The sequence below is a fragment of the Triturus cristatus genome, chromosome 4_1, assembly GCF_964204655.1.
Source record: "Triturus cristatus chromosome 4_1, aTriCri1.1, whole genome shotgun sequence".
NCBI lineage: Eukaryota > Metazoa > Chordata > Amphibia > Caudata > Salamandridae > Triturus > Triturus cristatus.
In genome coordinates, this window is record NC_140585.1 from 546,165,808 (window position 1) to 546,189,944 (window position 24,137).

General features: G+C 51.1%; 1 protein-coding gene across 1 annotated transcript in view; it reads right to left on the reverse strand.

The window, feature by feature from the left end:
- LOC146855203 (glioma pathogenesis-related protein 1-like) overlaps positions 1-21,812 on the reverse strand; it is a 1,108,037-nt gene extending 1,086,225 nt beyond the window's left edge. The window contains exon 1 of the mRNA XM_085651093.1: positions 21,648-21,812. Coding sequence (XP_085507219.1) covers positions 21,648-21,812 — 165 coding nt within the window. The remainder of the gene's footprint in view (positions 1-21,647) is intronic.
- Positions 21,813-24,137: the final 2,325 nt, after the last annotated feature.

Sequence of the window (24,137 nt, forward strand, 5' to 3'; positions counted from 1 at the left end):
CACAGACTCAGAACTGGACTGACTTTGTAGATTGTGCCACTAAGGCTCTGGAAGGCTGGCTAATGGGAAGTAAGGTTAAGGACTATACAGGATTGTATAATTTGATCATGAGAGAACAAATACTTAACAACTGTCAAAACCAGCTATTGCATCAACACCTGATTGATTCTGATCTGACTTCTCCCCAAGAATTGGGAAAGAAGGCAGATAGATGGGTCAGGACTAGAGTTAAGCAGAAAAACCAGAACCAGGGCGGTGATCAGAAAAAGGCAGACCAGAAGGGTAATAATCAGAAACAAAAAGACCAGAAGTCTTCACCAGGCCCCCAAAAGGCTCAGGGGGAGGGTGGTCCCAAAAAGGATAAAAAGAAAGATGGCCAAAAGAAACCATGGTGTAACTATTGTAAGTCCAACTCACATTGGTTTAGTGAGTGCACCAAAAAGGATAAGCCCCCAGCCACCATTGCCCCTAAGGCAACTGTACCCCCTAGTTCAGCTGTAAGTGGTTGTTCCCAGCAAAAGGGTGTAGTAGGGTTAACCCTGGGAACTGAGGAGGATTCTGGCCTAGTCAGAGTACCTACTCAGGCTGTTCTGATCTGTGATGGGGACTTAGCTTTGTCCTCTACTGTAGGCCCCAGTAACCTGGGCAAGTACAGGCAGACTCCTTTTATCAACCAAAGAATGGCTCAGGCCTACAGGGACACTGGGGCTAGTGTCACAATGGTGACACCTGCTTTTGTGGACCCTGGACAGATCATACTAGGTGAGAATTACCTAGTGACCAACGCTAGCAATGCCACTACCTCCCATAGTGTGGCTATTGTTAACTTCTCCTGGGGAGGGGTAACTGGCCTCAAGAAAGTCGTTGTTAGTTCAGACCTTCCTGTAGAGTGTTTACTGGGCAATGCTCTTGAAACTTCAGTTTGGTCTGAAGTGGAGTATAGGACCCATGCAGAAATGCTGGGGATAGATGCACATGTCCTTGCTGTGACCAGGTCACAGGCCAAAAAGTGCACCACTGAACAAGTGCTGGATCCTGAAACTATGGACCAGTCACAACCCAAGAGAAAGAGCAGTAGGATTAAGGCTGTGCCTTCCCCCCTGCCTCAGGTGGTGGATCAGCCCTCCCAGGAGGATGATTCTGAGAGCCCTGAAGGAACTGTCCTAGAAGAACTTGAACCTGATCAGGTTGAGTTTCTTGGGACAGGGGGACCTTCAAGGGCAGATCTGAGGCAGGCTCAATTAGACTGCCCCTCTCTTGAACCCCTCAGACAGCTGGCTGCTGCTGAGGCTGCAGGGAATGCTCAAGGTACCCATAGAATGTATTGGGATGAAGGGCTACTGTATTCAGAGGCTAGAGACCCCAAGCCTGGTGCATCCAGGAGGTTGGTCATACCACTGAAGTTCAGAGGCTTCCTTCTTACCTTGGCCCATGATATTCCCCTTGCAGGACATTTAGGCCAGAACAAGACTTGGGACAGGCTTGTCCCTCACTTTCACTGGCCCCATATGTCAGAAGATACTAAGGAGTTTTGTCGCTCCTGTGTCACCTGCCAAGCCAGTGGCAAATCAGGTGGCACCACAAAGGCCCCCCTCATACCACTACCTGTGGTGGGGGTCCCCTTTGAAAGAGTGGGCATAGATCTTGTAGGACCAATGGACCCACAAACAGCATCTGGGCACAGATTCATACTGGTGATAGTGGACCATGCCACCAGGTACCCAGAAGCAATTCCCCTGAGGACCACAACAGCTCCTGTTGTGGCAAGGGCCCTGCTTGGAGTATTCTCCAGAGTGGGCTTTCCAAAGGAGGTCATTTCTGACAGAGGTGCCAACTTCATGTCAGGATACTTGACTGCAATGTGGAAGGAGTGTGGTGTGAACTACAAGTTCACCACACCCTATCACCCACAGTGCAATGGGCTTGTTGAGAGATTCAACAAGACCCTAAAGGGAATGATAAAAGGATTACCGGACAAGCTTAGGCGAAGATGGGACATCCTTTTACCCTGCCTTCTGTTTGCTTACAGAGAGGTCCCACAAAAGGGGGTTGGCTACAGCCCTTTTGAGCTTTTGTTTGGGCATCCTGTAAGAGGACCCCTGTGTTTGGTAAGGGAAGGATGGGAGAGACCTCTCAGACAACCCAAACTAGACATAGTGGATTATGTACTTGGTCTCCGCTCCAGGATGGCAGAGTATATGAAGAAGGCTTCCAAAAACCTTGAGGCAAGCCAAGAACTCCAAAAAGCTTGGCATGACCAAAAGGCTGTACTGACTGTTTACCAGCCAGGACAGAAAGTGTGGGTGTTGGAGCCAGTGGCCCCAGCAGCACTCCAAGACAAATGGTCTGGACCCCACACTATTGTTGAGAAAAAGGGAGAAGTCACCTACTTGGTGGACCTTGGGACTCCCAGAAGCCCCCACAGGGTGCTTCATGTCAACAGATTGAAGGCATATGTTGACAGGGCAGACATGGGGCTACTCATGGCTACAGATGAGGGGCAGGAGGAAGAGAGTGACCCTCTCCCAGACCTGTTGACTCAGAACCCTGATGATGGCTCAGTTGATGGTGTGGTCTTTTCTGACAGCCTCACTGCCCATCAGCAACAGGACTTCAGGCAAGTTCTGCAGTCCTACAGACATATGTTCTCTCTGACCCCAAGTCAGACAAACTGGTGCACCCATGAGGTGGACACTGGTGACAGTCTGCCTGTGAAGAGTAAAATCTACAGGCAACCTGACCATGTCAAGGACTGCATAAAAGTTGAGGTACAAAAGATGTTGGAGCTGGGAGTCATTGAATCTTCAGAGAGCCCTTGGGCTAGTCCTGTAGTCCTTGTGCCAAAACCTCACACCCAAGATGGTAAGAGAGAGATGAGGTTTTGCGTGGATTACAGAGGTCTCAATGCTGTCACTAGGACAGATGCCCACCCAATACCTAGGGCAGATGAGCTCATTGACAGACTGGCAGCTGCTAAGTTTTTGAGCACATTTGACCTGACAGCAGGCTACTGGCAAATCAGGCTAGCTGAGAATGCAAAGGCCAAAACTGCTTTCTCGACCCCAGGAGGACATTATCAATTTGTGGTAATGCCCTTTGGTTTGAAGAATGCACCTGCCACTTTCCAAAGGTTGGTGAATCAAGTCCTTACTGGGTTGGATGATTATTGTGCAGCTTATCTTGATGATATTGCTGTCTTTAGCTCCACCTGGGAGGATCACCTGGTCCACCTGAGGAATGTTTTAGAGGCCCTGCAAAAGGCAGGCCTCACTATCAAGGCCACTAAGTGCCAGATAGGGCAGAGCAAGGTTGTATACCTGGGCCACCTAGTTGGTGGGGGTCAGGTTCAACCACTGGAGAGCAAGATCCAGACCATAAAGGACTGGACTCCTCCAACTACCCAGACTCAGGTCAGAGCTTTCTTGGGCCTGACTGGGTACTACAGAAAGTTTGTTAAGAACTATGAGTCCATAGTGACACCACTTAATGACTTGACCTCCAAGAAGATGCCAAAGAAAGTTCAGTGGACAGTAAGCTGTCAAAAAGCATTTGATGACCTGAAGCAGGCCATGTGCAGTGCACCTATTCTGAAAAGTCCAGACTACTCCAAAGAGTTCATTGTCCAGACAGATGCTTCTGAGTTAGGTGTGGGAGCTGTTCTTTCACAACTGAATGTAGATGGTCAAGACCAGCCCATTGCTTTTATAAGTAGAAGGCTGACCCCTAGAGAGAAACGTTGGTCGGCTATTGAGAGGGAGGCCTTTGCTGTGGTTTGGGCCCTGAAGAAGCTGAGGCTATACTTGTTTGGCACTCACTTCAAGATTCAGACAGACCATAAGCCCCTCTTGTAGCTAAATCAGATGAAGGGTGAAAATCCCAAACTTCTTAGGTGGTCCATTTCCCTACAGGGGATGGACTTCACAGTGGAACATAGACCTGGGACTGACCATGCCAATGCAGATGGACTCTCCAGATATTTCCACTTAGAACATGAAGACTCAACTGGTCAAGGTTAGTTTAATGTCCCTAAGTTTGGGGGGGGGGTTGTGTAGGAGAGTAGAGTCTGCTTTCTATGTTCACCCCCACTTTTTGCTTTTGCTTTACTGGTTTTCGACTTAGATGTGGCTGTGGGCCTGCTAATCAGACCCACAGCCCTGCTGTTCTCTCTCTAAATTAATACTATGTACTAGGTGCATAACCCATTTGGATAGGATCACCTTATTGGCCCCTGTACAGTGTACCCTAGGTACCCAGGGCATAGGTGTACCCTAGGCCTACCAGGGGCTGCAGCATGTATTATGCCACCCCTGGCCTGGCCTTCCATTTTGACACAACTGGCTGATCACTCAGCTGGGGCAAGGTCGTGTAATCACCCCTTGCTTAGGTGTAGTATTCCTATACCTAACTTACATATAGACACATGTGTACCTATCAGTCACTCCTATGGCAGGCCTTAACAATCCTGGAGGCAGAGTGCTTGGTAACATGTGAGATGGTGCTCTAGCATGAGCTGAGCCTGTCTGCAGCTTTCGGAACCATGTCCTTATAGCTGTTCTATGATATAGCCTACCATATACTCTTAAAGTGCCTTATAATCTTAGACGGTTATGGTAACTATGGTTTGGCTTTATCGAAACATGTCGTGTAAGGTGTCTAACACTGTGGAATAATACCCCCATACCATTTCTGGACATGAGGAAATTATTCCCCCCTTCTAGAGGGAAAGACATGTTAAAATCATACTTCACTGTTAGCCTCTGACCAAAGCCTCAGCATCACAAAATGGATGCTGCTGCCACGACACAAGTCTGACCTCCTGTAGCTGGGAGTGATCCCAGCCAGGGAGGCCTGGACAATAGGTTTCCTGCTTGGGGAGGTGCTAGCACCTCCCCAGACAGCCTTTAGTGTATTGGGGCAGGGTGGGCTGAAAGGAATGAGACATGCCTGGGGCACACAAGGTGTTCCTTGCATAGTCCAGTTCAAACCGGCGCTGGGGCACTCCAGCCCCAGCTCTGGCGCGAAACTGGACAAAGGGAAGTGGGTGTAACCACCCCCTCCCAGGTCCCACCCATAAGGCGTGACCTAGCAGGTATCCCAGCCCCCCAGATTAGTATAAGAGTGGGAGTTGGGCCTCAAGACTTTAGATTATCCTGAACCTGCAAACTTGAACAGAAACTCTGGACCTTCGACATTCGACGAAAGAAGAAGACTGAAGAATCTCCCTTGTGGCCAAGGAGTGGCTACCCTGTGCAAACAGGCACCATCAAGAGACTACCCTTTGCTTTGCCCACGTTCTACGAGGAACCGACTGCAGAGCCCGACCAGAGCCTTGACTTCCAGACTTCTCCGACCCTGATCCACATCCACAGCAAAGCTGAGATCCGTGGAGGCGACGAGCGACGTGGGACCGGCTACCTGGGAAAAGTGGCTAGTAACTTCAAGCGCAGCTTCTGAGGCACCCTCGAAGTTGTGCACCGGGGATTGAGAAGCCCCACCCCCAAGCACCATCTGCACCGAAGATCAGCCCCTCACACTCCACGAGTTCTGCGTGGGGCCCTTCAGCATTTTCCTGCTTGCCGCGTCTGTCCGGTTGCTTGCCCGCTGGCTAGTGGCCTTTGTGACGACGCACCCTGAAATATTCATCGCTGGTTTGGCTCCTCCAGACTGGCTCCTGCTCCTTTGAAAAAGAGAAGCACCCCAGACCTTCCTGGTCTGCACCAGAAGCAAGTCCTCCGTTCTGCGTGGGTTCCGCTTGCCAAGGCTTGGTGAGTCCTAGTCCAACTTCGACGCCGCCGACAGCAAGAACCTTCGTGGGACAGCTCGCCTCCTGGTCCTGGTCGTCCTCGACGCTTCCTGGTCCTCGTGGCTGCAGCGACAAGCTTCACCTTCACCTGCAATCTTCACGACATCGCCTGGTTCCTTACTGGTTCCACGTGGTCACTGGCTAGTGACCTTGACTCTGTCCCTTCTGCTTGCAGGTCTCCTCTCTTCTTGATCCCAGCCTTGGGATCCACCGGACACTCTTCACTGACTGCCTGTCAGCATCCTTCTTCAGGCATCCATAGGAGTCGACGACGAAACCCGACGCAACTTCACCCCTATGCACCCGCAGCCTGTGGGCTAGGTAACTTGGGTACTCCGGTGCTCATCAGGATAGTGACTATCCTAGTGTCTAGTTTTCCAGTCTCGACTTCCTAGCTACTCCGGAAGTGTCCTAAATCTATCATTTTCTAAACTGTACTATTGCTAGTGACTTTTACGCATTACGCGTGAGTGTTTCCACTCTGCACACGAATCCCGTGGGCCTCCCACTTCCTAACTAACGCTAGTGTAGTGTAGCCCCAGCGATTCCCTAGGCCTAGGCCTATTCTATTTCCGTGACAGTGGTCCTTATACCACTTACTTAGTATATGGTTTGCGTGGCCCCTAGGGCCTAACTGTATTACTTACCTGTGTGACTTAATGTATGCTTAAATAAGACTGTGTTGTACTTACCTCTAATCTCATAAAGAGTGCTGAGGGTTTGACTAGAATAAATACACTTTATTTTATATATATATCTGTTGTGGTGTCCTTTCATTTGGTATTCAAGGGATTATATATGGTATCACAGCTGGCTTCACATGCCATTCAGAGTTTAGCCTAAGACTGCTCTTGTCCATGCTACCACTAGGATAGCTGGTCTATAAGGTTGACTTTACAACCAATCACCATAAGGGTATTTGGACTGATATAAGGTGTACACTAAGGGTGGGCGTAGTGGGCGTAGTGGGGCTACGTGAAGCAGCACGTAGTGTGCCCAAATCTACGCACACTACGCGCTTCGCGTAGCCCCACTACGTGCCACCCACCTCCCGCCCGCCCTTCTTTTAAATAATATCAGCAATATAAAATAAATTAAAGTAAAGCGACTTACCGTAAGCGCGGCGTCTCCGGGGCTCCCTCTTCTTCGTTTCTAATTTCTTCTGACAAATGCGCATGCGCGGACGCCCGCGCATGCGCATTTCTCGCGAGAAATGCGCATGCGCGGGTGTCCGCGCATGCGCATTTGCCAGAAGAAATTAGAAACAGAAAGAGGGAGCCCCGGAGACGCCGCGCTTACGGTAAGTCGACTTACTTTAATTTATTTTTCATTGCTTATATTATTAAAAGGAGGGCAGGCGGGAGGTGGGTGGCGGGTGGCAAGCAGCTACGCTTCGCCCTCGGTGTGTGCGTAGCGCTGCCCTGCTTCGCCTACTTCGGAAAGTGCGAAGCAGGCAGCGCTACGTACACTACGTGGGCGAAGCGTAGTGCTACGCCCGGGGTTAGTGTACACTAGAACTAGTGACATCATACATCAGGCCAACTTCTCACATTGGTGAGCAGCGGTTGGGATCTGAGCTTGCTGTTGTAATACCATTGTAATTTTGAGATACTAAATTGAAAGATCACACAGATATTGTCTAGGTACATATAACATAGATTATAATACTTAAGTCCTACTGGACTTAGTAGTTGTAGGTTGAAGGGAGTAACACACCCTGACTACAACTACTAGAGAGGTTTAGTAGAAACAACTAGTGTAGGTAGGTGCACACACCACACCCTCACTAGATCATGTCTCTGAGAGGAGATCAAGTAGATGCTCTCTCAGGAGGGTCAGGTCTGCAGAAGACCCCCTGCAGAAGACCCCCTCTAGATATGATACCTTAACATTCCAGGAGATGAGACAATTGTGTACCTCCAGAGGAATAAAACAGGGTGCAAACCCTACCCTCCTTCAGTTAAGACAACTCCTAGAGGAGTATGATACTCTTAGGGCCTCTCAGGCAGGTACCCTAGGTACAGAGGAGGGTCTACACTCCACAGAGGAGTCAGATGGGGCTTCAGATGGAGAGGTAGACAGCCAGGGCCAAGTAGGAAGACTTAGCCAGGCTAACCTAAGTTTACATGGGAGTTTGCATGGGCTCCCCCCATACAGACCCCCAAGTGGGCTTAACCAGAGAAACAGGAGGGACAGATCCCCTTCAAGGGAATCCATCCACTCCCATGTCTCTAGCATCTCTAGTGTTTCCTCTCACAGGGGAATGACTTCCCCTGAGAGAAAGAAACATGAAGCCAGAATGAGGGAAGCTAATCTGAGGATTCAGAGGGAAGAACTTGCCCTTGCCAAGGAGAAGCTTGCTCTGGCTAGAGAGCAAAAGTTAAGTGGGTCAGAACCCACTGGTGGCAGCAATATCCCTAAGGATAGAGACAGGCACTATGATAATAGAAACCTGAGCAAGATTGTCCCTCCCTACAAGTGTGGGGATGACATCCACAAATGGATAACTGCTTTGGAGAGAGCTTGCAAAGTACAGCAGGTACCCCAAAGTCAGTGGGCAGCTATCTTGTGGCTCTCCTTCTCTGAGAAAGGTAGAGACAAGCTCCTCACAGTTAGTGATGAGGATGCAGATAATTACACTGTCCTGAAGAGTGCTCTGATTGATGGGTTTGGCCTAACCACTGAACAATACAGGTTGTTGTTCAGGGATACCCAGAAGACACAGACTCAGGACTGGACTGACTTTGTAGATTGTGCCACTAAGGCTCTGGAAGGCTGGCTAATGGGAAGTGAGGTTAAGGACTATACAGGATTGTATAATTTGATCATGAGAGAACAAATACTTAACAACTGTCAAAACCAGCTATTGCATCAACACCTGATTGATTCTGATCTGACTTCTCCCCAAGAATTGGGAAAGAAGGCAGATAGATGGGTCAGGACTAGAGTTAAGCAGAAAAACCAGAACCAGGGCGGTGATCAGAAAAAGGCAGACCAGAAGGGTAATGATCAGAAACAAAAAGACCAGAAGTCTTCACCAGGCCCCCAAAAGGCTCTGGGGGAGGGTGGTCCCAAAAAGGATAAAAAGAAAAATGGCCAAAAGAAACCATGGTGCAACTATTGTAAGTCCAACTCACATTGGTTTAGTGAGTGCACCAAAAAGGATAAGCCCCCAGCCACCATTGCCCCTAAGGCAACTGTACCCCCTAGTTCAGCTGTAAGTGGTGGTTCCCAGCAAAAGGGTGTAGTAGGGTTAACCCTGGGAACTGAGGAGGATTCTGGCCTAGTCAGAGTACCTACTCAGGCTGTTCTGATCTGTGATGGGGACTTGGCTTTGTCCTCTACTGTAGGCCCCAGTAACCTGGGCAAGTACAGACAGACTCCTTTTATCAGCCAAAGAATGGCTCAGGCCTACAGGGACACTGGGGCTAGTGTCACAATGGTGACACCTGCTTTTGTGGACCCTGGACAGATCATACTAGGTGAGAATTACCTAGTGACCAACGCTAGCAATGCCACTACCTCCCATAGTGTGGCTATTGTTAACTTCTCCTGGGGAGGGGTAACTGGCCTCAAGAAAGTTGTTGTTAGTTCAGACCTTCCTGTAGAGTGTTTACTGGGCAATGATCTTGAAACTTCAGTTTGGTCTGAAGTGGAGTATAGGACCCATGCAGAAATGCTGGGGATAGATGCACATGTCCTTGCTGTGACCAGGTCACAGGCCAAAAAGTGCACCACTGAACAAGTGCTGGATCCTGAAACTATGGACCAGTCACAACCCAAGAGAAAGAGCAGTAGGGTTAAGGCTGTGCCTTCCCCCCTGCCTCAGGTGGTGGATCAGCCCTCCCAGGAGGATGATTCTGAGAGCCCTGAAGGAACTGTCCTAGAAGAACTGGAACCTGATCAGGTTGAGTTTCTTGGGACAGGGGGACCTTCAAGGGCAGATCTGAGGCAGGCTCAATTAGACTGCCCCTCTCTTGAACCCCTCAGACAGCTGGCTGCTGCTGAGGCTGCAGGGAATGCTCAAGGTACCCATAGAGTGTATTGGGATGAAGGGCTACTGTATTCAGAGGCTAGAGACCCCAAGCCTGGTGCATCCAGGAGGTTGGTCATACCACTGAAGTTCAGGGGCTTCCTTCTTACCTTGGCCCATGATATTCCCCTTGCAGGACATCTAGGCCAGAACAAGACTTGGGAGAGGCTTGTCCCTCACTTTCACTGGCCCCATATGTCAGAAGATACTAAGGAGTTTTGTCGCTCCTGTGTCACTTGCCAAGCCAGTGGCAAATCAGGTGGCACCACAAAGGCCCCCCTCATACCACTACCTGTGGTGGGGGTCCCCTTTGAAAGAGTGGGCATAGATATTGTAGGACCAATGGACCCACAAACAGCATCTGGGCACAGATTCATACTGGTGATAGTGGACCATGCCACCAGGTACCCAGAAGCAATTCCCTTGAGGACCACAACAGCTCCTGTTGTGGCAAGGGCCCTGCTTGGAGTATTCTCCAGAGTGGGCTTTCCAAAGGAGGTCATTTCTGACAGAGGTGCCAACTTCATGTCAGGATACTTGACTGCAATGTGGAAGGAGTGTGGTGTTAACTACAAGTTCACCACACCCAATCACCCACAGTGCAATGGGCTTGTTGAGAGATTCAACAAGACCCTAAAGGGAATGATAAAGGGATTACCAGACAAGCTTAGGCGAAGATGGGACATCCTTTTACCCTGCCTTCTGTTTGCTTACAGAGAGGTCCCACAAAAGGGGGTTGGCTACAGCCCTTTTGCGCTTTTGTTTGGGCATCCTGTAAGAGGACCCCTGTGTTTGGTGAAGGAAGGATGGGAGAGACCTCTCAGACAACCCAAACTAGACATAGTGGATTATGTACTTGGTCTCTGCTCCAGGATGGCAGAGTATATGAAGAAGGCTTCTAAAAACCTTGAGGCAAGCCAAGAACTCCAAAAAGCTTGGCATGACCAAAAGGCTGTACTGACTGTTTACCAGCCAGGACAGAAAGTGTGGGTGTTGGAGCCAGTGGCCCCAGCAGCACTCCAAGACAAATGGTCTGGACCCCACACTATTGTTGAGAAAAAGGGAGAAGTCACCTACTTGGTGGACCTTGGGACTCCCAGAAGCCCCCACAGGGTGCTTCATGTCAACAGATTGAAGGCATATGTTGACAGGGCAGACATGGGGCTACTCATGGCTACAGATGAGGGGCAGGAGGAAGAGAGTGACCCTCTCCCAGACCTGTTGACTCAGAACCCTGATGATGGCTCAGTTGATGGTGTGGTCTTTTCTGACAGCCTCACTGTCCATCAGCAACAGGACTGCAGGCAAGTTCTGCAATCCTACAGACATATGTTCTCTCTGACCCCAAGTCAGACAAACTGGTGCACCCATGAGGTGGACACTGGTGACAGTCTGCCTGTGAAGAGTAAAATCTACAGGCAACCTGACCATGTCAGGGACTGCATAAAAGTTGAGGTACAAAAGATGTTGGAGCTGGGAGTCATTGAACCTTCAGAGAGCCCTTGGGCTAGTCCTGTAGTTCTTGTGCCAAAACCTCACACCCAAGACGGTAAGAGAGAGATGAGGTTTTGCGTGGATTACAGAGGTCTCAATGATGTCACTAGGACAGATGCCCACCCAATACCTAGGGCAGATGAGCTCATTGACAGACTGGCAGCTGCTAAGTTTTTGAGCACATTTGACCTGACAGCAGGCTACTGGCAAATCAGACTAGCTGAGAGTGCAAAGGCCAAAACTGCTTTCTCGACCCCAGGAGGACATTATCAATTTGTGGTAATGCCCTTTGGTTTGAAGAATGCACCTGCCACTTTCCAAAGGTTGGTGAATCAAGTCCTTACTGGGTTGGATGATTATTGTGCAGCTTATCTTGATGATATTGCTGTCTTTAGCTCCACCTGGGAGGATCACCTGGTCCACCTGAGGAATGTTTTAGAGGCCCTGCAAAAGGCAGGCCTCACTATCAAGGCCACTAAGTGCCAGATAGGGCAGAGCAAGGTTGTATACCTGGGCCACCTAGTTGGTGGGGGTCAGGTTCAACCACTGGAGAGCAAGATCCAGACCATAAAGGACTGGACTCCTCCAACTACCCAGACTCAGGTCAGAGCTTTCTTGGGCCTGACTGGGTACTACAGAAAGTTTGTTAAGAACTATGGGTCCATAGTGACACCACTTAATGACTTGACCTCCAAGAAGATGCCAAAGAAAGTTCAGTGGACAGTAAGCTGTCAAAAAGCATTTGATGACCTGAAGCAGGCCATGTACAGTGCACCTATTCTGAAAAGTCCAGACTACTCCAAAGAGTTCATTGTCCAGACAGATGCTTCTGAATCTAGATGGTCAAGACCAGCCCATTGCTTTTATAAGTAGAAGGCTGACCCCTAGAGAGAAACGTTGGTCAGCTATTGAGAGGGAGGCCTTTGCTGTGGTTTGGGCCCTGAAGAAGCTGAGGCCATACTTGTTTGGCACTCACTTCAAGATTCAGACAGACCATAAGCCCCTCTTGTGGCTAAATCAGATGAAGGGTGAAAATCCCAAACTTCTTAGGTGGTCCATTTCCCTAAAGGGGATGGACTTCACAGTGGAACATAGACCTGGGACTGACCATGCCAATGCAGATGGACTCTCCAGATATTTCCACTTAGAACATGAAGACTCAACTGGTCAAGGTTAGTTTAATGTCCCTAAGTTTGGGGGGGGGGGGTTGTGTAGGAGAGTAAGGTCTGCTTTCTATGTTCACCCCCACTTTTTGCTTTTGCTTTACTGGTTTTCGACTTAGATGTGGCTGTGGGCCTGCTAATCAGACCCACAGCCCTGCTGTTCTCTCTCTAAATTAATACTATGTACTTTAGGTACATAACCCATTTGGATAGGATCACCTTATTGGTCCCTGTACAGTGTACCCTAGGTACCCAGGGCATAGGTGTACCCTAGGCCTACCAGGGGCTGCAGCATGTATTATGCCACCCCTGGCCTGGCCTTCCATTTTGACACAACTGGCTGATCACTCAGCTGGGGCAAGGTCGTGTAATCACCCCTTGCTTAGGTGTAGTATTCCTATACCTAACTTACATATAGACACATGTGTACCTATCAGTCACTCCTATGGCAGGCCTTAACAATCCTGGAGGCAGAGTGCTTGGTAACATGTGAGATGGTGCTCTAGCATGAGCTGAGCCTTTCTGCAGCTTTCGGAACCAAGTCCTTATAGCTGTTCTATGATATAGCCTACCATATACTCTTAAAGTGCCTTATAATCTTAGACGGTTATGGTAACTATGGTTTGGCTTTATCGAAACATGTCGTGTAAGGTGTCTAACACTGTGGAATAATACCCCCATGCCATTTCTGGACATGGGGATATTATTCCCCCCTTCTAGAGGGAAAGACATGTTAAAATCATACTTCACTGTTAGCCTCTGACCAAAGCATCAGCATCACAAAATGGATGCTGCTGCCACGACACAAGTCTGACCTCCTGCAGCTGGGAGTGATCCCAGCCAGGGAGGCCTGGACAATAGGTTTCCTGCTTGGGGAGGTGCTAGCACCTCCCCAGAAAGCCTTTAGTGTATTGGGGCAGGGTGGGCTGAAAGGAATGAGACATGCCTGGGGCACACAAGGTGTTCCTTGCATAGTCCAGTTCAAACCGGCGCTGGGGCACTCCAGCCCCAGCTCTGGCGCGAAACTGGACAAAGGGAAGTGGGTGTAACCACCCCCTCCCAGGTCCCACCCATAAGGCGTGACCTAGCAGGTATCCCAGCCCCCCAGATTAGTATAAGAGTGGGAGTTGGGCCTCAAGACTTTAGATTATCCTGAACCTGCAAACTTGAACAGAAACTCTGGACCTTCGACATTCGACGAAAGAAGAAGACTGAAGAATCTCCCTTGTGGCCAAGGAGTGGCTACCCTGTGCAAACAGGCACCATCAAGAGACTACCCTTTGCTTTGCCCACGTTCTACGAGGAACCGACTGCAGAGCCCGACCAGAGCCTTGACTTCCAGACTTCTCCGACCCTGATCCACATCCACAGCAAAGCTGAGATCCGTGGAGGCGACGAGCGACGTGGGACCGGCTACCTGGGAAAAGTGGCTAGTAACTTCAAGCGCAGCTTCTGAGGCACCCTCGAAGTTGTGCACCGGGGATTGAGAAGCCCCAACCCCAAGCACCATCTGCACCGAAGATCAGCCCCCCACACTCCACGAGTCCTGCGTGGGGTCCTTCTGCATTTTCCTGCTTGCCGCGTCTGTCCGGTTGCTTGCCCGCTGGCTAGTGGCCTTTGTGACGACGCACCCTGAAATCTTCTGCGCTGGTTTGGCTCCTCCAGACTGGCTCCCGCTTCTCTGCAAAGAAGAAGCACCCCAGACCTTCCTGGTCTGCACCAGAAGCAAGTCCTCCGTTCTTCGTGGGTTCCGCTTGCCAAGGCTTGGTGAGTCCTAGTCCACCTTCGACGCCGCCGACAGCAAGAGCCTTCGTGGGACAGCTCGCCTCCTGGTCCTGGTCGTCCTCGACGCTTCCTGGTCCTCCTGGCTGCAGCGACAAGCTTCACCTTCACCTGCAATCTTCACGACATCGCCTGGTTCCTTCCTGGTTCCACGTGGTCACTGGCTAGTGACCTTGACTCTGTCCCTTCTGCTTGCAGGTCTCCTCTCTTCTTGATCCCAGCCTTGGTATCCACCGGACACTCTTCACTGACTGCCTGTCAGCATCTTTCTTCAGGCATCCATAGGAGTCGACGACGAAAACCGACGCAACTTCACCCCTATGCACCCGCAGCCTGTGGCTAGGTAACTTGGGTACTCCGGTGCTCATCAGGATAGTGACTATCCTAGTGTCTAGTTTTCCAGTCTCGACTTCCTAGCTACTCCGGAAGTGTCCTAAATCTATCGTTTTCTAAACTGTACTATTGCTAGTGACTTTTACGCATTACGCGTGAGTGTTTCCACTCAGCACACGAATCCCGTGGGCCTCCCACTTCCTAACTAACGCTAGTGTAGTGTAGCCCCAGCGATTCCCTAGGCCTAGGCCTATTCTATTTCCGTGACAGTGGTTCTTATACCACTTACTTAGTATATGGTTTGCGTGGCCCCTAGGGCCTAACTGTATTACTTACCTGTGTGACTTAATGTATGCTTAAATAAGACTGTGTTGTACTTACCTCTAATCTCATAAAGAGTGCTGAGGGTTTGACTAGAATAAATACACTTTATTTTATATATATATCTGTTGTGGTGTCCTTTCATTTGGTATTCAAGGGATTATATATGGTATCACAGCTGGCTTCACATGCCATTCAGAGTTTAGCCTAAGACCGCTCTTGTCCATGCTACCACTAGGATAGCTGGTCTATAAGGTTGACTTTACAACCAATCACCATAAGGGTATTTGGACTGATATAAGGTGTACACTAGAACTAGTGACATCATACATCAGGCCAACTTCTCACAACGAGGGCAAGCTGTGACCACAAAGGTCGAGCACCGCACACATGGAGGATATCGGGACACCGAGACCACTTTTTTCCCAGGAGACGTCGATTGATGAGACGCAGTCGAGCGCACCGCAAGACGGAATGTGGGCGGAATTCATGTCGATTGCTCGTGAGAAGGGGCCGGCGTGGGTCCAAGGTTTTATCGAAGCTCGTAGGCAGGACGACTCAGGCGTGGTTGTCGCGTCCCGCCCTGCTGACGTACCCCCCGGCCCTTCAGGGGCAGAGCCCTGGAGGTCCACCCGGGTACGCAAGCCCACAACCAAAGACATGCCTGAGGCACCGCCAACAAAGAAACGGCAGGCGGCAGCACCACGCAGTACCGTGCCGCCCGTTGTAACACCAGTGGTGCATGACTCCGCCACAGGCATAACGGACATGGCGCAAATGGGTAAGGCCATGGACCACATGCTGAGCCTCATGACTGTATTCAAGAGCCGTCTGGACACTTTATCTTCCCCGCCACAAGCGACCCCAGCGGCGGTGCCCGCGGCAGCGCAGGCCCCCGTGCTCCAAGTCTGGGCAAGACAGAGCGCAGCCGTGGAAACACGTACTGGTGAGCATGGGGGGGCTTCGGTGTTGACACCCACAGGGAGTGACAGTCCCCTCGCAACCACGACACCGGTTGCACCCACGGGTGGTGCGCCGGTTTCCTCACTCATCCCACCTGCGGTTGGTCCGGCCACCGGCAACGTTGCTCCCTTGCCTAGCGCGGGGAGTGGGTCAACACCGCCGGCCCAGCCCGCTGTGGCCACAGGGTCAGCTGTCACAGTAGTGGAGGGCACAGGGGAGGTGCCTAGACCCCTTGTCACCCAGGCACCATTGGCATCTGGCCGTTGTTCCCTGGCGTGGATGGTACCGCAGGCAGCTAAGGAGGGGATATGGAGGCTTGAGTACAGAGATATCCTTACACTACTCATGCATGGTTCGGCAGGCATGGACACTAGAAAGATGGGTCGGCAGGAGGATGAAAAGTTCAGATACCAGCGCTGGCCTGATAAGACAATTGAGAACTGGACGTCAGCATTCAACATTTTAGCGGCAGTGGTTGTCCAGAAATCCCCAGACCAGAGTGAGGCCCTCATGCAATATGCTAGCACAATTCAGGAAGAGGCTAGGCTCTCTGGGGGGTTGGGCTGGTTTTATTACGATCAAGACTTCCGGAAGAGAATGGCCATATGCCCGGACCTGGGGTGGGACCAGAAAGAGATCCAACTATGGGTCCAACACATGTGCCGGCCCACCAAGGAGGGGAGGGAACAGTCGAATAAAGGGCAAGGTCAGTCAGATAACAGGAGGAAGGATCAGTTCCCCAGGCGCCCCTTCAAGCAGTCATTTCGGGGGGCAAGGGAAGAGGGCAGAGGCAGGGCTCTAAGAGATTCAATTCAGGCACGTGTCGGCTATACAACGGGGGCAATTGCACCTGGGGCAGGGCATGCAAATTTACACACAGCTGCAGCAAGTGTGGTGCACAACACCCCGCGAACACCTGCACCTCCAGCCAGGGCACCCCACAACCCACCCCAACTAACAGAACAGATATGCAACGCCAATGAGGCCACAAGGGCCGGTCCCCCCCTCCCCAATGGGACCTCACCTTCACCCCACGCGCACTCGGGCCCCCCGCGCAGCGCCCCGGGCCCGCCAAGGGCCCATCCCCCATCATCATGGATAATTTCATTCCACTCATCAGGCGCTATCCATTAGTACAGGACAGGGCCCTGCTAGCGGGAGGGTTCCTCGATGGGTTTAAGATTCCATACAAGGGGCCACTGGTATCCAGGGACGCATTGAACTTAAAGTCAGCCAGGGACCTGCCCGGGGTGGTAGCCCAAAAAATACGAAAGGAGTTGGCAGCAGGGAGGGTGGTGGGGCCCTTCAGCAGCCCTCCCCTTGAACACTTCTTGGTTTCACCGCTGGGGTGGTACCGAAGAAACAGCAGGGCGCATATCGCTTGATCCACCATCTATCATACCCCGAGGGCAATTCAGTGAACCACTGGTTAGATGAAGGGACATGTTCTGTGTCGTACTGCTCTTTGGACATGGCCATTGACATGATACGGAGAGCGGGCAAAGGGGCGTGGCTGGCCAAGGCGGACATTGAGTCCGCATTCCGCCTACTGCCGGTGCACCCCGCAAGCCAGCACCTGCTGGGTTACAAGTGGGCGGGGCAGTTCTTCTACGACTGCTGCATGCCGATGGGGTGCGCAGTCTCCTGTGCCTACTTCGAAGCCTTCAGCTCGTTCCTCCAGTGGGCATTGGGGGACCTCCATGGGATCACGCAGGTGACCCACTATTTAGATGATTTTTTGTTTTTTGGCCCGGCAGGGACAGGCGAGTGTGCGGCAGGGCTGAGGCGCTTTGAGGAGATGGCTGAGTTCCTAGGGGTTCCCCTTGCCCCAGGTAAGACCGAGGGGCCGGCGCAGGTCCTGACCTTTTTGGGTCTGGAGCTTGACACGGTTAAAGGTGAATCGAGGCTTCCCGCTGATAAGGTTCAGGACTTGCAGCAGGACATCCAGGCGCTGCTGGGCAAGGACAAAGCGACCTTAGGGGCTGTCCAGAGCCTGGTGGGCAAGTTGAACTTCGCAGCTAGGGTGATACCAGCCGGCAGAGTATTCTCGCGGAGGCTGGCGGGGGCCACGGCCAATGTACTACAGAAGCACCATCTTGTAAGGTTGAGTTCAGGCTTGAATGCGGATCTAGCGATGTGGGCGGATTTCCTCATCGATTTCAATGGTAAGGTGATTTGGAGGGCCCCGCGGATAGCCAGTCAGGAACTTTGCCTGTTCTCAGACGCTTCAGGTAGGGAAGGTTTTGGCATGATCCTGGGCGAAGAGTGGTGTGCTATGCGGTGGCCGAATGCATGGCGTAAAAAGAAAGTAACGAGCAATATTGCAGTGCTGGAACTCTTCCCCATCCTTGTAGCTCTGCATTTATGGCGGGCCATGCTAAGCGACAAGAAGGTGGTTTTCTGGTCGGACAACATGGCGGTGGTGCACGCCATTAATGGCCTTACCGCCTCTTGCCCGCTAGTTCTAAGCCTGCTTAGGGAGTTGGTGAAGGCAGGACTGCGCAACAACATTGAGTTTAGGGCGCGGCACATCGCGGGTGTCAAAAATGTGGCAGCTGACGCTCTGTCTCGCTTTCAGTGGCTCCGGTTCCGAGAGGCATGGCCGCGGGCGAGGGCGGAGATGACACCATTCCCAGCACCCCTTTGGCGCCTGCTACGGTGGGGGAACGATTGAGGAAAATGGGGGAGAGGTCCCTGGCGCCGGCGACACAGAAGAAGTACAGCTCCCAGCTAGCGACATTTAGAGCAGTAGTGGAGGCGCAGGGGGGACAAGCCTTGGGGAGCGAGGAACAAGTGGAGAGCTTCGTAGTGTGGGCCAAAGAAAACGGCAAAAGCCACTCATGGACATGTGGTCACCTGGCTGCCGTGCGACACAATACCAGGCTTGATGGGGGTGCCGACACTACGGGGTCGTTCAAGATCAGGGCGGCCCTGAAGGGTTGGGCCAGGGAGGAGATCAGACAACCGGACACCAGGTCGCCCATCGAATTCGTTGACCTCCAGCGCATCCTAGACACAGTACCCCTGGTTACCCACTCCCCGTTCGAGGCGAGGCTCTTCGCAACGGCATTCTGTCTGGCCTTCTTTGGGGCCTTCAGGGTTAGCGAACTAGTGGCAAAATCCAAGGTCGACCTATCGGGCGCAGCGCTGGGAATAGCAGATGTCTGTCTCAATGTAACACTGGAGCTCCGCATTCGGAAATCCAAGACGGACCAGGCGGGGAGGGGGACGACAGTAGTCCTACGTGCACTGGGGGACACCAGGTATTGCCCGGTCCACACAGTCAGAAAGTACCTGGCCTTGCGCCCAGCAGCCCCAGGCCCCTTCCTGATACATGCGGATGGGGCCCCCCTCACCAGGTTTCAGTTTGATTGCATCTTGGGGGCCGCCCTTGCCAGGGGGGGGTTATCTGGGAGTGGGCGCAGATTCTCCTCCCACTCTTTCCGAATCGGCGCCGCCACTTCTGCGGCTAAGGCCGGCATGGGTCCTAAGGGCGTTAAGGGTGTGGGGCGTTGGAACTCCGACTGTTTTAAAAGATATGTCCGACCTTGAGGCCGCAGTATTCTAGCAGGTGGGCCGCAACAAAGATGCTGAGTGTTCCATAACGTGTATACCCCAAGGGTTTGTATGCAAATAAATATACGACTACCTAAAGCTGCTTCATCGTTTCATTTGGCAGGCCATCAGGTATGGTTGATGGGACACTCTTACATCGCAAGGCTGGAACGCTGGGCGGCGCACAGGAACTGGTCGCAGAGTTTCGTTAAGACGCAGTTCGCATGGTTGGGCTCCCCGGGGATGAAATGGAGTGAAGCACGGGGAATGATCGAACGGCGCTTGGCTGCCGAGGGGGCCCAGCCGTCGGTCCTCATTTTACACCTTGGGGGCAATGACCTTGTGGCCAGGGGAAGGAGGGCCCTGCTCCGGTCCATGCAAGCTGACTTGGCAGCCATCAGTCAGGCACTGGGTTCATGCGAACTATGGTGGTCGGAAATCGTTCCCCTCAGGATTTGGAGGGGAGCCAGGTCTCCGGCTGCGGTAGAGCGGTCGCGCAGGAGGGTCAATAGGTCCATGCAGAAATTCATGGAGCGCAGGGGCATGGGTTTCATCAGACATGCATTGATCCTAGAGAAAGTAGAGGGGTTCGATGAGGCTGATGGGGTACACCTGTAGAGGGTAGGGATGGACATGTTCCTGCTGGATGTGCAAGAGGCGCTCGCGAGGGCAGGGCATCAGTAACAGCAATGGAGGGGGGCTCTGGCAGCGTCGGGAGCCTCACCAGAGCTGTGGCGGAGTTACAGGGTGATCTGGAGGCAGAAGGGTACAGTAAGGGTTCCCTCTGCGACAGTCGGTACAGTAAGGGTACCCCTGTCCGGCACAGTAAGGGTTCCCGAGCCAAGGTCCGGGAGCCGAAGGAGGTTCTGGGAAGACCGCGACGGCGCCCCGTTAGTCCTTCGGGCGGTTGGGGGGCCTGACCAACCGGGGGTGTGCCATTACACGCTCCGCCCCCGTTAAAGGGGGCGGGAGTATTAGACAGATCACGTTATCCAAAGGAGGATCCGAAAAGAATGTGCCGCACTGCCGGGCATCGACCCACCGTGCGTGCTGGCTCGCAAGGCGGGCGGAGCAGCGAGGGGCTGCTTGCCCTGGATCGCCCGTAAGATAACCCACTCTAACGTCATACTTATGTTGTATGAAATAAACCTGCAGCAGTTCTTCACCCATAACAAATGTGTCAGTGTAATCTTTGGGTGACGTCTGTGCATGCGTGTAGTGTGGAGCGGATGACGGTGTGGTCACTATGCAAATTCAGTGAACAAATGGAAAGTAGTAGAACAATGAGCTAGGACGTTGGGAGTAACTAGTTTATCATAGTTTAAAGAAGAAGAAGTGAACTTCACGGACCCAAAGAATATATCTGACAGCATTGTGTGACTACTCCACAAAACTTAGTTGGTTCAAGGAAGTGCTGCCGTTTGAAGTACAGGAGCTGTGTGCTTATGCAATCATGCATCTCCAAAATGAGGCAATAGCCTTTTGGAAAAAAAAATATTTACCAATCCGTTTTGGAACGGTAAATAAATTAAAACAAGTAGTAGCGCAAACGCGCTTTTTTAAACTATAACTTATTTTTTAAAATTAGGTCTCTGTGTTTGTGGGAGAACGGAGGAGCAGGTGGGAAGGCGGGGGTATTACAGGATGGTGACTAATATGGGGCATCGGATATAAGCAGATAACGAGAGATAGCAACAAAGGGGATAGGGTGTAGAGACGCTACCAGGATAAAACTAATAAAAGTTTCGTCAGACTAAAGAAATGTAGATGGGTGTGCTGCCACAAAAAGATGTTTTGAAATGCAGTCTGTTGACAACACGCAAGGTAGAAGGAGTCTGATGCCAGACTTAACGTGATAAACGTAGTTCCAGACATAAAAGCGGATGGAATTAGCAATTGGGCCACAGGAAACGATAACAGAAGCACCCCCCCCCCCCCCAAAAAAAAAGCCATAGCCAATACAAACAGAGGAAAGCAAACGGTCACGCACACATAATTTATTTTAATATATATTAAAAACAATAGATTTCACAAACACAGCGCAAGCCGAGCGAGACCTAATAATGGTATGAGATAATGGCTGTTAAAACCTAAAACATTGTGCTATGTACTACTCTTTCAGTACCAGCCGTGTCTGAAAAAAAGCTGACATAACATACCTGAAAAAAATCAAGGTAAACGATCACGGAGGGTTGCTCACCATGTAAATCATATCGGCCGCTGTTGGAGTTGTTTTCGAACGGTATTTGTTGTGCGTATCCACTACTTGTTTAATGAAGGCAGGGTCCTTGTTATTTGGTATCAGAAAACAAGGACCGAAAAGTTCCAGCAGTACAACACACACCGATAGTTGTCTGCTCTCCATTCTCTGCCAGTGACAACTTTCACGACGTGTCTGTCAGCATCAAAATTAATTCACGCCACTAAAATGATTGAGGTCTGGCAGTTACGCAAGGCGTCCGGGTACGTCACAGAACTGCAGATTAAAAACTGTCGGTATGATTTTAAGGACGGAAAGCAATTTGAGAAAAATACAAGCAAACTGTTTTAAGCGGCCATGCTCCAAAGTGTAACGGCGTATCTGTGTTACGACCGAGCGTAGTGCTGTTGTTTAATGATAGCAGATATTCCGGCTAATTTATTGAACGCTTCTTGTTCTTATGGAGTCTTAGCACGAGCGTAACTTTTAATGTTTAATTTGCTGCCTGCATTCCTCTATTTTGTGGTGCAATTTTTGTTTTCTTTATTACTCGTATTTCTGGAGTGTAATACGTCAGCACCAACGGATTCAGCGAAAGGTGTTTTTGCTTTGGATTCTGCTTACATGGCAACATAATAAACGGGAAAGTGGGAGATTCTGAAAAAATCGGGGTAATACATTTTCTCCACTTCTATTAAAGCGGGGACAATTTTAGTCAGGAGAGCGTTCACATAATGCAATTTTTGGTTTCAAAACACAGCTTCTTCTCCAGTCTGAATCGGGTCTGTTTGGAGGTATAGTCCAGCACAATGCAAGATCAGTTGACCCCCACGCATCGCCATCTTGGAGGTATAACCGACGCAGCTGTACTCTTGATTAATAGATTCTGTCAGGACCGCAGGCTCCGATTAAGCTTATCTCAATTCTTCACTGCAACCACAGCAACCAGTCAGCATTCATGCAAACCCTCCTGATTCAGGCGGGAGACTACGATTTGAAGGTTGGTCTCCAGCCTCGCATATCATGGGGCATATTATCAAGCCAGGCGATAAAATTATCGCCGCTTTAGCGGCAGAAAACTGCTAGCCGATGAGCCAGGTCTTGAGGGTCTTCCTGAAGGTGTTCAGATAGGGGGCGCGTCTGATGTCAGCCGGAACCTCGTTCCAGGTCTTGGATGCAATGTGGGAGAAGGATCTGCCAGCTGCTCTGGCTCTGTGGATGCGCGGGGTTTCGGAAGATCGGATGCCTCTTTTCGGTACGCGGAAGTTGATTCTGTCGTTGAGGTATTTGGGTCCATTGTTATGTAGGCCTTAGTCGGCGTGAGTGAGGATTTTGAAGGTGACTCTTTTCCCCACTGTAGGAGAGTAGGATCTGCACGCCACGGCATTCGTGCGCTTTACAAATAACACTTCACTCACTTATGTGGCCCCCACTTTTTTTCTGATGTTAACACTGGTTTCTGGCTATAGTCTGGCTGGGACCCTGCTAATCAGGGCCCCAGCCTCTCTGTTCTCTCTAAACAACTTGGAGTGCATATTAGATGCACTAGTGATTGGATACTGTGGTACCTTATGAGCCACTAGTTAATGGTACCTTAGGTACCAAGGGCATAGGTACTTCACAGGCCTACCAGGGGTTGAAGCATGTATTATGCCACCCCTGGGAAGCAGACTAAATCTGAAAGCACAGGCCTGCTACTGCAGCCTGGGTGAGGTAGTGTTAGCACTCCTCACTGAGATATAGGTTCCTTATATCTCTCCTTACACACACATATAAACCTATCAGTCACCCCTAAGGAAGGCCCTATCAATCCTGAGGGCAGGGTGCTTGGTTTCCATGTGAGGGGGTGCCTCTGCCTGAGCAGGGCCCCTCTGCAGCTCTCAGAGTCCATTCTCTGTGGCTGTTTGTAGATGCCGTTAAACCATATACTCTTAAGTGCATTAAAACCTCCCGGTTAATGCTAACTCTGGGATGGCTGCATCAAAACATGTTGTGTTTGGTGTCAAGTGCTTTGGAATCATACCTCCACACCAGTAACTGGTGTGGGAGTATGATCCCACCCTTCTAGAGGGATAGACATGTACCTACTGTGGAAACACGGTAGAATCCTGAAAGAGCCCTGGCATCCCAAAATGGATGCCACCAGCACAGACACTGGGCTGCCCTCCTGCTGCTGACCGAAACTCACCGTGGAGGAGACCCAACAGTAGGCATCCTGTCACAGGGAGGTGTAACCACCTCCCAGACAGGATTTAGTGTATTGGGGCTGGGTGGGAGCACTCCTAGAGTGCTTTGAAGTCCTGCACTGGGGGAGCAGTAGGCTCCTCTGTGCAAATGCCAGCTCACACCGGTTCAGGGGCTACCTGCCCCTGCTCTGGCGTGAAACTGGACAAAGGAAAGTGGGTGTAGCCACCCACTGACCCTCCCATAGGAGGGGTCATAGAGCTAGTCCCTCCCTTCCTTTTAGTATAAGTTAGGGAACCCTTGCCA